The 16,720-nt window shown below is 38.0% G+C and overlaps 1 protein-coding gene across 1 annotated transcript in view; it reads left to right on the top strand.

Moving 5' to 3' along the window:
* TMEM232 (transmembrane protein 232) overlaps positions 1-16,720 on the top strand; it is a 224,044-nt gene that overhangs the window by 83,448 nt on the left and 123,876 nt on the right. The window contains 1 exon segment of the mRNA XM_060094374.1: positions 10,399-10,646. Within this exon segment, the coding sequence (XP_059950357.1) occupies positions 10,399-10,646 (248 nt within the window).

Raw genomic sequence — 16,720 nt, 5'->3', positions numbered from 1 at the left:
TAAATGACCTGGCTATTGTAAATAGTGCTGCAATGAACATTGGGGTGCATGTGGTTTTTTGAATTATAGTTTTCTCTGGGTATATGACCAGTAGTGGGATTGCTGGGTCATATGGTAATTCTATTTTTAGTTTTTTAAGGAACCTCTATATTGTTCTCCACAGTGGCTGTATCAATTTTTATTCCCACCAACAGTGCAAGAGGGTTCCCTTCTCTCCACACCCTCTCGAGCATTTGTTGTTTGTAGATTTTCTGATGATGCCCATTCTAACTGGTGTGAGGTGATACCTCATTGTAGTTTTGATTTGAATTTCTCTAATAATTAGTGATGCTGAGCAGCCTTTCCTGTGCCTCTTGGCCATCTGTATGTCTTCTTTGGAGAAATGTCTGTTTAGGTGTTCTGCCCGTTTTTTGACTCAGTTGTTATTTAATATGGAGCTGCATGAGCTGTTTATATATTTTGGAGATTAATCCTTTGTCTGTTGATTCATTTGCAAATATTTTCTCCCATTCTGAGGGTTGTCTTTTCGTCTTGTTTATAGTTTCCTTTGCTGTACAAAAGCTTTTAAGTTTCATTAGGTCCCATTTGTTTCTTTGTTTCTATTTTGATTACTCTGGGAGGTGGGTCATGAAAGATCTTGCTGTGATTTATGTCAAAGAGTGTTCTTCCTATGTTTTCTTCTAAGAGTTTTATAGTGTCCGGTCTTACATTTAGGTCTCTAATCCATCTTGAGTTTATTTTTGTGTATGATGTTAGGGAGTGTTCTAACTTCATTCTTTAACATGTAAGTGTCCAGTTTTTCCAGCACCAGTTATTGAAGACACTGTCTTTTCTCCATTGTATATCCTTGCCTCCTTTGTCATAGATTAGTTAACCACAGGTGTGTCGGTTTATCTCTGCCTTTGTATCTTGTTCCATTGATCTGTATTTCTGTTTTTATGCCAGTACCATATTGTCTTGATTACTGTAGCTTTGTAGTATAGTCTGAAGTCAGGGAGTCCAATTCCTCCAGCTCCATTTTTTTCCCTCAAGATTGCTTTGTTTATGCGAGGTCTTTTGTGTCTCCATACAAATTTTAAGATTTTTCATTCTAGCCCTGTAAAAAATGCCATTGGTTATTTGATAGGGATTGCGTTGTATCTGTAGATTGCTTTGGGTAGTATAGTCATTTTCACAATATTGATTCTTCCAATCCATGAACATGGTATATCTCTCCATGTTTATGTCATCTTTGATTTGTTTCATCAGTGTCTTGTAGTTTTCTGAGTACAGGTCTTTTGTCTCCTTAGGTAGGTTTATTCCTAGGTATTTTATTCTTTTTGTTGCAATGGTGAATGTGATTGTTTCCTTAATTTCTCTCTCTGATCTTTCATTGTTAGTGTATAGGAATGCAAGAGATTTCTGTGCATTATTTTGTATACTAAAACTTTCCCAAATTCATTGATTAGCTCTAGTAGTTCCGGTGGCATCTTTAGGATTTTCTGTGTATAGTATCATGTCATCTGCAAACAGTGACAGTTTTACTTCTTTACCAATTTGTGTTCCTTTTCTTTCTCTTCTCTGATTGCTGTGGCTAGCACTTCAACAACTATGTTGACTTCAGCAACTATGTTGATCAGGAAAAAGACAAGACATCCTTGTCTTTTTCCTGATCTTAGAGGAAATGCTTTCACTTTTCCACCATTGTGAATTCTGTTTGCTGTGTGTTTCTCATATATGGCCTTTATCGTGTTCAGGTAGGTTCCCTCTATGACCACTTTCTGAAGAGTTTTTATCATAAATGGGTGTTGAATTTTGTCAAAAGCTTTTTCTGCATCTGTTGAGATGATCATATGGTTTTTATTCTTCAGTTTGTTAATAGGGTGTATCACATTGATTGATTTTCATATGCTGAAGAATCCTTGTATCCCTGGGATCAAACCCACTTGATCATGGTGTATGATCCTTTTAATATGCTGTTGGATTCTGTTTGCTAGTATTTTGTTGAGGATTTTTGCCTCTATAATCATCAGTGATATTGGTCTGTGAATTTCTTTTTTGTGTGTGATATCTTTGTCTGGTTTTGGTGTCCAGGTGATGGTGGCCTTGTAGAATGAGTTTGGGAGTGTTCCTTCCTCTGCAGTTTTTTGGATGAGTTTCAGAATGATGGATGTCAGCTCGAATTCACCTGTGAATCATCTGGTCCTGGACTTTTGTTTGTTGGAAGATTTTTAATTATAGTTTCAATTTCAGAACTTGTGATAAGTCTGTTTATATTTTCTAATTCTTTCAGGTTCAGTCTTGAAAAATTGTCCCTTTCCAAGAATTTGTCCATTTTTTTGTGGTTGTCCATTTTATTGGCATATAGTTGTTCGTAGTATTCTCTTATAATACTTTGTATTTCTGCAGTGTCAGTTGTGATTTCTCCTTTTTCATTTCTAATTTTATTGATTTGCATCCTCTACCTTTTTTTCTTGATCAGTTTGGCTAAAGGTTTATCAATTTTTTTCAATCTTCTCAAAGAACCAAATTTTAGTTTTATTGATCTTTGCTATTTTTCTTCATTTCTATTTCACTTACTTCTACTTTGATTTTTATGATTTCTTTCCTTGTAATAATTTTGGATTTTCTTTGTTCTTCTTTCTCTATTTGCTTTTGGTGTGGGTCTTTTTCTTCTCTTGTGTTTCCTGCCTAGAAAAGTTCCTTTAGCATTTATTTGTTGTAAAGCTGGTTTGGTGGTGCTGAATTCTTTAGCTTTTGCTTGTCTGAAAAGCTTTTGATTTCTCCATTGAATCTGAATGAAATCCTTGCTGGGTAGAGTAATCTTGGTTGTAGGTTTTTCTCTTTTATCACTTTAAGTATGTCCTGCCACTGCCTTCTGGCCTGCAGAGTTTCTGCTGAAAAATCAGCGGTTAACCTTATGGGGATTCCTTTGTATGTTATTTTTTGCTTTTCCCTTGCTGCTTTTAATATTTTTTCTTTGAATTTAATGTTAGTTAGTTTGATTAATATGTGTCTTGGTGTGTTTCTCCTAGGGTTTAACCTGTGTGGGACTCTGCACTTCCTGAACTTGGGTGACTATTTCCTTGCCCATGTTAGGGAATTTTTCCACTATAATCTCTCTGAATATTTTCTCAGACCCTTTCCTTTTCTCTTCTTTTTCTGGGACCCCTATAATTCGAATGTTGGTGTGTTTAGTGTTGTACAAGATGTCTCTGAGATTGTCTTCAGTTCTTTTCATTGTTTTGTCTTTACTCTGCTCCTCATCAGTTATTTCCAACATTCTCTCTTCCAGCTCACTTATTTGTTCTCCTCCCTCAGTTATTCTGTTATTGATTCCTTCTTGTGTATTTTTCATATTAGTTATTGTGTTGTTTATCTCTGTTCTTTAGTTCTTCTAGGTCTTTGTTAAACATTTCTTGTATTTTCTCGATCTGTGCCTCCATTCTGTTTCCGAGATTCTGGTTCATCTTTACTATCATTACTCTGAATTCTTTTTCAGGAAGGTTGCCTATTTCCTCTTCATTTATTGGTCTTGTAATTTTTTACCTTGCTTCTTCATCAGTGACATATTTTCTTGTCGTCTCAGTATTTTTTTTTTTTCTTTTTGGTGGGTGGGATTGTGTTCCTGTCTTACTGGTTGTTTGGCCTGAGGCTTCCAGCACTTGAGTTTGTGGGCTGCTGCATACAGCTGGGTCTTGGTGTCGAGATGAGGACTTGTGGGAGACCTCACTGTGATGAATATTCCCTGGGGTCTGAGGTTTTCTGTTAGTCCAGTGGTTTGGACTCGGAGCCCCCATTGCAGGAGCTCAGACCCGACCCCCAACTCATGAACCAAGATTCCACAAGCCACGCAGTTCTGAAAAACAAAGAAAAGAAAAAAAAAGGAGCAGAACAATAACAGAGTAAAAAATAAAATAAAATTAGAAAACTAAAAAAATGGAAAAAATAAATTAATATACAGATGAAACAACCAGAAGGTAAAAGAGAACCACAATAGAAAAAGACAGGAGGAAAAAAAAGCCTGAAAAGGCCTTGGCTGTGTGTGGCAGAACTTAGGTAGGGGCGGGGTTTAGGCAGTAGGCAGGGCCTATGCTTCAGACCCAACAGGGCCATAAAGGTGCTGGGAGGGGTGGGTGGTGGCGCTTAGACTCAGCACGGTAGGAGGCTCCAGCGGTGCCTCTAGCCTTGGAGGGTGGAGGACCAGGTCCAGGACCCCAGCAGGCTCCCTGGGCCCAAGTAGGTGGGGGAAATGCTAGGTCTGTTCCCACAGTTCTTCTATCCCAGAGGCTCCCTCCCCTTTGGTCTCTCTTCTTCATCGCTCACTCCCTCCCCTCCTAGGCCCACGTGGCTGGAGAGGGCCCAGGAAGGCAGGGGACCAGACCTGGAAGCCCAGCAGGCTTTCTGGGGCTGAGTGGGTGGGGGAAACGCCTGTGGTGCTTCCCCTGATCCTCCGGTCCTGGAGGTTCCCCTCCCATCTCCCTCTCCTCCTCTTCCCCCCTCTTGCCTCTCTCCTATGACCCTAGGACCCCCACGGCCAGAGGGTGTCTTGGAGAATGGAGAACCATGGCTGGGAGCCCAGCAGGCTTCCTGGGGCCCAAGTGGGTGGGGGAAACACCCTCTGTGCCTCCCCTGATCCTCCACCCCAGAGGGCCCCTCCCCTTCCACCTCTCCTCTTCTCCCCCTTCCTCCCTCCTATGCCCCTAGGACCAATGCGCCCTGGAAGGGGCCCTGGTGAACGAGGACCTGGCCAGGGAGCCCAGCAGGCTTCTGGGGGCCCAAGAGTGTGGGGGAAATGCCCACGGTGCCTCCTGTGATCCTCCGATCCCAGAGGGCCACTTCGCAACCACTCTCCTTTTCTTCCCCCCATTCCAGGACCAACACAGCTGGAGGGGGTTCTGGAAGGCAAAAGACCTGAACCAGGACCCCAGCAGGCTTCCCAGGGCCTGAATGGGTGGGGGGAATGCACTCCACACCTCTGCTGATTTTCTGGTCCTGGAGGGTCCCACTGTCCGCCTCTCCTCCTCTTTCCCTCCTCCCTCCCATGCCCCTAGGACCCACAAGGTCAGAGGGGGCCCTAGAGAATGGAGGACCAGGACTGGTAGCCTAGCAGGCTTCCTAGGGCCCAAGTGGGTTGGGGAAATGCCCTCCGTGCCTCCCCTGACCCTCCAGTCCCGGAGGGCCCCTCCCCATCCTCCTCTCCTATTCTCCCCCCACCTCCCTCCTATGCTCCTAGGACCCACGTGGCCCAGAGGGGGCCCCAGAGAACAGAGGACCAGGTCTGGGAGCCCAGCAGGCCTCCCAGAACCCAATTGGGCAGGGGAAATGCTAGGTGCACTCCCCCCGATCCTCCAAGCTCCCAAGGGTCCCAGCATGCATGGGAACCCCTCCCCTCTCCCAGCCACCCCTCAGGGACACTGGTCCTGTCTGGCCTCCACTTCCCCTCCCCCTCACCCCTCCACATTCTACCCAGTTGCTTGGGGTTCCTCCCATTTTCTTGGGTATTGAGGTCCCCCACCAGCATCCAGCAGGTGCCCTGGTTGTAGGGAGACGTGAACTCCGCATCCTCCCATGCTGCCATCTTCCTAATGTACTCTTTAAGCAGCAAAATAGAATAAACAGCACTATTAGTCTCTATTCTCGCAATAACAATCTCTCTCATCCCCCATATATGGCTCTTCTTTTGACATAAATGGAAACTCTTAAACGTGGAAAGGGAGGTGTATTTTTGAAAGAGTGTGGTTTCTTTAAATACTTATGAATAGAATTCCAGTATAACAGATAGGTTGTTTTAAGAAAACAAAAATATTTGTAGAGTTTTTACAGTGCACCAGCCACTGTGCTAAGTATCTTACCTTTATTAACTCATCTAAGCCTTATAACTCTCCCACCACCACCATCACACATACGGATAGAGGATCTGAGTCTAAACGATTAAAAGAAGTAGCTGGTGGTGAATGCACCTATGAGTGAGTTTAACCCAAAGGCTTTGCCATTTCCATGTCATCCTGCCTCCAAAATTAGATATAAACAAGGAACTAACATTTATTGAAGAACTTTTGTGTGCCAGACACTATGCTAGAAAATATATTCACGTTTTGTGTTTAATTTTTACAGTAACCTAGAAAGGACAGTATTATTTTTATTCTATTTTAGGAATGAAGAAACATGCTTGGAGTGGTTAAGTAACTTGTGCAAGATCACACAACTTATAAAGTGGGAAAATGGATATTTCCATCTAGTCCTTTTCTTAATCTACTACATCAGTCCTTTTAAACTTTAATATATTCAGGAGTAGGGCCTGAAATTCTCTATTTAGAACATGCTCCTAGGTAATGACAATAATAATGGTCTAAGGACCACAATTTTAGTAACAAGGAGTTACTCATGCTGTCCTCCTTTGTGAGATTTTATAACTCCTGTAGGAAATAACCTTTTGAGACCACCAGTAAGTCACTTATATTTAAATTTTGAAGTTTGAAGAAAAAATTATAATTTTTTTCACAAATAAGTTAAATGTTCCCAGGTCTAAGACTACTTAAGGGCAGGTGGAGACCAAAAACAGAGACATAGTAAGAGATGGAGACAAAATTTAATGCAAACTATGCCACAGTGGCTTAATATCCTATTTCTTTCTCTTTTATTCCATCATGTCAAGGGTAGTGTGGGTTAGCTTAAATTTCGGTACTACATTTCCCTAATTATTGATGGAAAATTCAGAACTCTGGACAGGCTTTTATTTTCTTTTGTATTGCTACTACATCATAATTCCTTGAATAATTTCACCTGCTCTGACATCCATCTTCTTGCCAACCTAAATGAATCCTGGTTTTTACCATCATTATGCCCAATATAAAGACAGAAGGGTGGGTATCTGACCTTGCACGTTGCTACAATCTATGTGAGAGAGAAATATTCTTCAGGAATACCACTTTTTCAATTTTAATACTAAATCAGTAAAATTATCAGATAATAAAATTTGCCATTTGTTTCTTAATAAAAAATGTCAAGTTTCAACAATGCAATAAGAAAGATCCTGAATTTTAAAACTTGCATGGCATTGCTAAGAAAATAGGCACACATGATAAAAATGTATAAATAATGTATAAAGATTGGAGCTTGGGGTAGTATTCATTGGCAGTCAATAGTAGTAAATTCATGAATTTGGAATCTAAATAATGGTCATTCATATTTTGGGTAAGTTTACTTCCAAGAAGTATAGATTTATACTTATGCACCATTGGCATAAATAAATTCATAGTCTCTGAATTTTAAAATGAGAATAATATCTTTAAGAGAAGGAAGACTCTTTAGAATAGAGATGACTGGAAGTGTAATTATAATCCTATTTGATAGATTTGTTAATGTAAAAGTGGCTTTGTAACAAATTTGTTTTCAGCATGAAGAGGTTAGATCAAGTCTTCTCAAGATTGGTGGTGGAAGGATCTTATAAAAACCAGAGCATCAGTGTCTGTCTTAGGGTAGCCCTGAAGCAACTGATGCCTATTGAGCTTCTCACTATTGGCTAGACAGATCATCCTTTGTCGTCTAGGTGAATCCTCACAAAACTCTGAGGTGGTAATTATTATCTCCACATCACAAATGAAAAACAAAATGGAACCAAACTAAACACAAAATATAGACCTGGAGAGGTTAACTAAATTCCCCGTTTGCATTTTAAATTAGTAAATGGGGGCTTCCCTGGTGGTGCTGTGGTTAAGAATCCGCCTGCCAATGCAGGGGACATGGGTTCAAGCCCTGGTCCGGGAAGATCCCACATGCCACGGAGCAACTAAGCCCGTGCACCACAGCTACTGAGCCTGTGCTCTAAGAGAGCCCATGAGCCACAACTACTGAGCCTATGTGCCGCATCACTGAAGCCCCTGCGCTCTAGAGCCCATGCTCTGCAGCAAGAGAAGCCACCAGAATGAGAAGCCTGCACACCACAAAGAAGACCCAACACAGCCAAAAATAATAAATTAATTGAAATAAATAAATAAATAATAAATAAATAAATTAGTAAGTGGGATAGCCAGACCTGATTTCAGATCTTTCTAACTGCAAAGCCCCATATTCTTTCCTGGCTTTTTCCTGCAGGAAAACAAACAAAACCTTTTATAGATAGGCAAATATGCCTTTGACTGATATTTGAAGCTACATTTCCATAAGTTGAATGCCTTGGACGTCATTGAGGGCGGAAAATTAACCTGGGCTTTCAACCAGGGAACCATCATGAAAGATGTGGCAATGCCGTCATTTTGCTATTTGAGAGAGCTGGCATCTGGATCTATATAACCTATCCAGTCTGGGAGGGAAGAAAGCAAAGCATAGCCAAATGAGACAAAATGAAAAGAGCATTAAGATTCTATAATGCAGGGTAATGCTCTCCTGGAAACAATGTATTTTACCAGAAATTATGTGATGAGAAGACATTATTTTTGTTGGTCCAGTCACTTACACATTTATTAATTCATCATTCTCTCAGCAATGGAAGAGCTCATAGTAGTATGTTTGTGCAACTATATGTTGTTACTGATTTTGAAGTACCTTTTCTTATGAAAAAATTAATCCAGAGAAACTAAGCAGAATAAACAGCCCAGGTATTGTGATTAACATTTTACAGATGAACATGCAGACTTTGAGACATTAAATAATGTCCTAAAAATCACAACAGCTACTGAGTGTTCTTGGCACAATTTAACTTCTTGTTTGAAATTGAATGCTCTTTCCATGATTTCGACCTAGTTAATAAGCAAGATACACAACTGGGAATAGTATAAACATAATTGTATACTGATTTCAACATCCAGAGATAATTGAAATCAAAGATATTTAAGAATAGGTATATTTCAATGAGGGCTAGTGATAAAGTTCCTTTACTGAAATAGTGAAAATACAGCTCTCTTTTTTAAATGTCAGTATTAATTTTCTAGCACTTTGAGGCTATTTTGAGCCCTCATTTCATTTTTTTGATGCTTACCTATTGCATGATTTTCACCGTATTTTTTTTTTTTTTTTTTTTGCGGTATGTGGGCCTCTCACTGTTGTGGCCTCTCCCGTTGCGGAGCACAGGCTCCGGACGCGCAGGCCCAGCGGCCATGGCTCACGGGCCCAGCCACTCCGCGGCATATGGGATCCTCCCAGACCGGGGCACGAACCCGTATCCCCTGCATTGGCAGGCGGACTCCCAACCACTGCGCCACCAGGGAGGCCCTTCACCGTATTTTTTTACACATGTTTTTTGCATGTTATTCTTTCTCATCATTTCACAGTATTCCATATATATATTTACTTTGCCTTTTGCTGTTTTCCTTATTGCTTTAAACCTTTATTTTTTCAATCTTTATTATAAGATTGTTCTCATTTTTTCCACTGTAATTTTGTCTAGATAATGCAATAGTCAGTCTTTAAATAGTAATTTCATTGAGCTAATCCTGATCTTGGAATCCTAAAGAGGTTAGTTAGATATTCATATGCAGAAAAAAATTTTTCATTCCTTTGTTTTCTACCATAGGATCTATAGACATTTAAAATGAATCCTGAGTGACTGGTAATGAGCTGCCCAAAGGTGGATAATATTAAATAAAATGGAAAGAACTTAAATAATAGGAGGCAGCACCTAACTTTGTTATGAGAAAGAGAGTTTTTAATATTAGCATATTGTAAACACTAAAAAAAGTATAATACATGACATTTTGAAACTTACATCTTCATTTATTATTACTGATACCAGCCAAGGAAAACATGCCTCTAGCTGTCTCAAAAGAAGATATGATTAAAAATCAGTCATGGACTGATATTTATTGAATATAAATAGGAAAATTCAGAAAATTGCTCTTCCCTGAATAAAAATTGCTTAAGTATTGTGGAATTTTTGTGTTAGGTTTTTTTTCTATATTAGGACATATTCAATTTAATATAAATCTAAAGCCTAAAACATCTCCAATGAAAGCTAAATATAAAGCCCTTTTTGTTTTTTTACTTTACTCAAGTTTTGTGCTATAGAAGTTTTCTGTTGACTTCAAGGAAAGTTTAGATTATGCACAGAGAAATGAAATTCTGACTTAATAAAACATTTGTATTACTTCAACTGATTGCTTAATTTCTTATTACATATTACAAATGCTTATGAAATTCTTGTGTGGAAGTATACAAATTTAAAATAGAAATTATATCATTACATTTTTGAAATTTCAAGACTGATTTCCTTCATGCTTAATTGTTTATTTCATTGAAAATTCTTGTTACGATTTTTAAAATCTTTTGGGGAACTGCATTTCTCTATTAAAGCTTATTTTAGTAGGAAGAATGCAACATTAGTCAAAGAAAATAAGCATACATTTTAACTTTAATAATAATACATCTTTTTTTCTCATTTAATTCTATGTCAACTGGTTACTTTTTCTTTTCTTTCAACAGGCTGAGATAAATGACCCAACTGATCCTTTCACAAGTTATAGCACAAAAGTTTCATCAAATGTAGGGGATGAAAATGTCTCCTAATATATAGGATGGAGAATTGCCAACATACTTTCCAAAGTATTCTTCCCTTCCACTGATACCTGTGTTCTTCCTTTGAAAAAACCATCGATAAGACAGCACCAAATGAAATATCTGAACAAAAAACGGGATTCCATGAAGAAGAGAGTTCTACAATTTACTGTAAGGTAAAGTGAAGCACTATTCCAAATAGTTCAGTTATTCTAACATATTAGATTTTGGAGTTATATAAATTATATATAATCATGTGCCACATTATTTAACTCAGTTTCTCTTTTTTAATTCAAATCTTGGCTCCACCACCTCCTAGATATTTTATCATAAGCAAGTATTCCTTTCTCAGAAAGTATTTCCTTATGCTTAAAATAGGTATTATTATGTAATATAAATCAATGTTTTAATAAAGTGAAAGCCTCTCTTCCATAGTGACCTACATTTGCCTAGTTTACCCCCATCTCTCCCTATCATTAAATGCTACGTATCCTTCCAGCGCCTATAAAATGTCAATATAATAAATTATAAGTATATTTAAAATTTTCTCTCCATTTTCCACTATGGTTTATGGATTTTTAAAAGTCTTTTTAGGAAAGTTCTTTTCATTTTAAGATTAAAATGTTGTCACATTTCTCCTAATACTTTTAAGGATTCATTTTGAACACTTTAATCATTGGTCCATTTGAAATTTTTTCTGGTATGTGGTGTGATGTACAGATCCATGTGGCTACTCAATTATCCCAGCAATATTTATTGAGTGATCTATCTCCCTTCAATATTTTCCCCTGATTTTAAATATCTTTATCAAATATGAAATGCCCATTTATTTTCTTTTTCTATGTTCTAAAATTTCAATAATTTGGAATTATCTACTCTTTTAAGCTTTGGTAGAATTTCCTCTTAAACCATTAGTACCTTATAGCTCTTCTAAGGGTAGTTCTTTGTCAAATTCTTCTGTTTTATGTGGCTCTTGGCAGGGCTTATGTTCAGCCATAATGTGCAGGTACAGCTGGATTCCGTTCTTACTGTTTGAGGCCCCTGCCATGAAAGTATCTGGAGTATCAGTCCTGAATATCGGTCTCTTTAGATCTTTCTCCTTCTTTTTAAGTCAATTTTAGCAAATTATGCTTTCTTTAAATATTACATGTTTTATTCCATTTTTCTGAATTTTTTGGCCATAATTGAACAAAATAGCATCTTAAGATTCCTTCTATTTTCTCTGTTTCTGTGGTTATCCCCTTCCCCTTAACTAATTCTCATTTTGTGTATTTGCATTTTGTCCCTTTTACCCTTCTTAAGTTGTTTGTTTGGTATTTTATCTATTTTATATTATTTTTTCAATGAACCAGCTTTTGGATTCTAACTCATGTATTTTTGTTCTTATGTTTATGAGTCTGTTACTACTTCTTGGTCTATTTTGTGGCTTACTTTATGATTTCTTGAAGAAGATGCTAAATTATTTGGGAAGTTTTCTTCCTCAGCATTTGCCTAAATCATTATCTGAGTTCCAAAATCATGTGACTGTTGCTGCCCAAAGGTGGACTTTAGTGCAGGGTAATAATTGGGTGAAACAAAGCAAGGAGTCAAGTTTTCCTTTTGTGCACACAAGTAGTCAAGAGAAAAATAGACACATGCTTGAGAAGAATTTTGACATAGGTTTAAGCATTTTTTCAAGAATTCTAAAGCCAGTGAGGAATATATGTAGAGCTGAGATTAAGGATCACACAGTCTGCACTTTAGTAGTCTCGTGTGGTGCAGGAATAAGTAGTATAAAAATGTTCTTCAGCATGTGTTATAAATATCTATAAAATTGCAATATGTTCAAGGTGTAATGGAAAGGCCAGCTTTAAATGTTATGAGTATTGAGATTTACTTTTGAATCCCCAAATGTCTTCTGTACATTTTCAAGGACCACAGACACAGAAGAAAAATCAGTGTGGGACCAGAGAGGACACTGTACTTTGGTTTCTCATCGTGGTCAGTTAAAGGAAAAGATAGAAAGAAAGAAACTAGAAAAATAAAAGAAATGGGGTATTGACCAAAGGAGATTAAAGAAACAGTGGGAGAAAGGGTAAATAGACAGTAAAAAGGCAGCTGGAGATGAATGATGCCCACTGGGACACAGAAAGGAAGGACCTAGAGAGATAGAGATAAGGTGACATATTGGGAATGCTTAAAATAGCAGAACAGAGAAATAAATGTTAGGAGCAGAGAGAAAGATGAAAGAGATCAAAAGGAAAGGGAGAAGATATAAGTAAGGGGAGAGGTATACCGAGAATGGAAAGTACAATGGAGACATATGCACAGGGTTTGGGGACAGGGGTAGAGAACATGCAGGGTCAGAGAAGGAGGCATAAGAGGCAAGGGGTGGGGTTAAGACCCAAAGAGTCCTGTAGGTTTTGAAGGATTAGTATATGAGATTTCTCCTCAGCCTACAGTTCATTACATAAATGAGAATCATCCATCACTGATCTTTAAAAAATGTTATCTTCTTATCCATTTTTTCACAGCTCATTACAGCCTCTAGAAATTAAACTTAGGGTCTCTGCCTTGAATGAGAGCCACAGCAGCACAGCAGTCTGAGCTTCCCTCTAGCAGAAGTCCCTTGGGGCGGCACAGGGTGACTTTCACATTGCACCCTTCACACTGTAGAGCATGGGAACTGTGCCCCCTGGAGTTGTGCATTTTGACAGCTCCAGTAAGGGATGAACTGATCCCTGGCTACACCAGATGTGAGTGGAATAGGGCTAGAGTTCAGTGATATCAAGACAAAGGCTAGGTCAGTCCTGGTTGAACAGTCTCTACTGTCTGTTTGGGGTAAGGGATAGACCTGCTTTTAAAAAAGTTGTTGAAAAGCATGTTTAAGCTTTAACTTTAACTTTTAGTGCATTGAAAAAATGGCTCTGGCTCACTAAACATTAACTGTGGGAAATGTTGTTTCTTCCATTTGCTTGATTCTCCATCTAGTGAACGGTCCCGTAGCTATAGCTCCTTTTGTCATTTCTCCACCTCCTCCCACGTCCAGGTCCACAGACTGGAATTAATGCAGTTAATGAACTTCTGAGCATGATGGAATCCTATAGATAAAGCATAAAGACATAATTTAAAGCCCACTGTATGCTTAGCTCTTTTTCACCTTTTAAAGGTCTTCTTGCATAGGGTCATATCACCAATTCCTTATCATGTATTCCTAGAAAGCTCCGTTTTGTGTTTTCATCAAAAAGCAATGTGTAAGATAGCAAGAAGGCCAACATTTAAGGACTCCTACAGAAGATGGGGCACATTTAAGAGGTAGGAAGACAGGAAATTTAAGATAATATGTTTGTGTATTGCCATGGAGCACTGAAGTGTACCTATTTCAGTGCAAAAATGTGAACATTTACCAGTAAGGAGAACATAGGAGCTTCCTTATTGCTGAAGCATCCACTATTCCTGATGACCTATCACTTTTTCCCCAAAATATTTTTCTTCACTTGTGTTTTTAGCCTGTAAAATTCTCTCAAAATGGGAATTCTTTCTTTATATGTTTACAAATATATATATTTTGCTTTGAATGACTTGCAGATCTGATCTCTTTCCTTTACAAAATTTTTCAAAAGAAAATTCATTGTTTTGCTTTTGTACATTGAATTTTGGGGGTTTTGCTTTGTAGTGGGACATGATGTTGGATGCATGCTCTTCTTGCCCCTCAGCATTTTTTTAAAAAATGAAAAAATCATTATGTTCCTTTACTATATCATAAAAACTGCAGCCAAAAACCGAGGCATAGTATACTTCTACTTCAAAGCATAGTTTTTTCCTTTTCTCTCTTTATCAGTAAAACTATCTTAAATTTACCTTAAGGCTGAGAATTCAGAACTCTGAAGATCAAATTTTCAAAAACCAGTTTCTACATCTATACTTTTTGGCTTCTGAGGTTTCTTGTCAGTGTATTTTCTAAGCTTATGCCTTGAAACCCTAAAAACTCACAAACAACTAATTATTCGCACACATGTAAAGACTAGGAGAATATTAACTTAAAACTTTATCTCTGATTAGGCTTAGTTTGCTCACAAATTTTATATCAGAAGACTTCATTCATAAGACCAGCACCTGGAAGAGAGCCCAGCTGAAACAAGCAAGAACTGACTGAGAACATCTGTAGTCATTCAGGCAGGACATTTTACATAGCTGACTTCATAACAGGGTGGTCGTACCAAAGGCTACTGTGTATCCTATGAATCCTCCTTTATATAAGGAGCCAATTCCAAGGTAGTGGAGCTAGGAGTAGCTAACATTTGCTGAATGGAGACGAGGTGGGAAAAGGTGGATACCACAGTGTCCCGGGAGATAGGTTTTACTGGAAAGACCAACAGTGAGCAGCAAAAAGAGGCACGTGGTCCCCATTTCTCATTGTCTCAGTGGAAGGGATGCTGGAGTCTGGGCAAGCAACTGGACATTAAACTAGATTTGCGTTTTGAGGGGAGAGACACTACATGACTGCTATTCTACATTCTTATAATGGAAGGGTGAAACTGCCTTCTCAAGGAAGAAATAAACATTTTGGGCCCAGTTGCCAAGTCACCTGAGGTAGGTGGGCATCAGCTGGATAGGGATGCTAGAAATGCCAGATGCTCAGGACTTGGAGCCCTTGGGAAGCGGTCTTAATGGTTGTAATAGGAAGCCACTGGCCTCCCTGGTGAGTTGAGTTTACAACATGGGAGATGCTTAGGACCCCTAATTCTAGCTTCCAAGTTGCCGGGCAATTCAAGATGAATCTCCAGTGTTATAGTCAAACAATTCTGTTTGCCACCCTACATGAGTACATTTTATAAACAAGGCACTATGCTAAGCACTACCCTTAGATGTAGATTGATTATTTTATCCATTTTATAGATTTTATATATCTATAAAATCTCTGTTTTGTAGATATGAATACTGAGAGGTTAAGTAATTTGCCCAAGAATTTATAATCATTAAGTGCTAGAGTTTGAATTTAAACAAATGCTTTCTGATTCCTGAGTCTACTCTGCTGATGTCTTTCCCCTCATGTGGGACTTCATGTGATGGTAAAGCCTTGAGCAGTTGTTAAAAAAAACTTATCTTCAAGTCATAAGAAAAGACTTTTTATAAGTATTTTTTTCAATTTCTGTATCTTGATTTTCAGAACTTGACTTTGATTAAGGAACATTTTTTTCTGGGCTCTGCATCTTTCTAGCTAATATTAGGAAATCTATGTCAGATGAGGCACTTTCCATTAAGTAGTATGATTTTTAGCTAAAGTCAATGGAGGAAAAAAAATATATTATAAATATATCTATTTGGAGAGAGAGATTTAAAAAAGGAGAGCTCCAAAAGATTCTTAAATAAAATGCTTTAAACACATCTGTCTAGTTCTGTTTCATGCAGGAGAAAAAAGTCTGTGCCTCCTTTACAGAATATCAAGAATGTTTATCTTATAGCTTTTTTTCTGATTGATTTAGAGTAAGTTACTTAACTTCTTTGAGCCTTAGGCTCCTAATCTTTAAAAATGTAAAAGTTGTACATTCCTCTTAGGTTTGTCCTGAGGATAGAAAGAAAGAATGTATGTAAAGAGTCTGGACATGTTAGTTTCTTATCCTTTTGTTCTATAATTGAGTAGATTTTCTAAAATATTTATTTTCTTCATAACATAATATTTATTAATACAATCGTGATAAATAATATGTGGAAAATTTACAAAAGTTATGAATTACTGCTAGAAACTTTTAAAAAAGAACATACAGTTTCCCGATGATTTCATTTTTGGTTATGTTTTGCTTCCCTTCTTGTTTCTGGTTTTCGAATTAAAACACAGTTCAGATCTGGTTCCAAGTCATACATGCATTTTGAGGGTACAGTATCAAGACCCATTATGGAAGAGTAAAGTTTGGAATCTTGATAGTTCATATGGCTGATTTTAATTTTTCAGCTGAAGAGAAATAGAGAACGTGAATGGGTCTTCAGAGATGGGCCTCTATGTTTTGAATTTTGTGAAATATTTTATTATTAAAATGTTGGTTAGATGATCAGCTCAGATCAATCATTTAAAGTGTTAAAATTTCTAGAGTGAAGTAGTATTGGAAGTGAAGTCCAATTGCCAGTGACAGGACTGTGCAAAATACATCCATTTCCAATACATGACTCTGTTTACCTCCGGTCTTCCCTAGGAGATAGGTCAGTCCCCATCTATCTTAAGTTGTCTCCTCTCCTTTCCTGCCTTTCCAGTGGAACCTTGGTCTGAATAGGA

The sequence above is a fragment of the Mesoplodon densirostris genome, chromosome 3 (assembly GCF_025265405.1).
Source record: "Mesoplodon densirostris isolate mMesDen1 chromosome 3, mMesDen1 primary haplotype, whole genome shotgun sequence".
Taxonomy (NCBI): Eukaryota; Metazoa; Chordata; class Mammalia; order Artiodactyla; family Ziphiidae; genus Mesoplodon; species Mesoplodon densirostris.
Note: the sequence above shows the minus strand (reverse complement) of the source record. Positions and strands in the feature narration are given on the sequence as shown.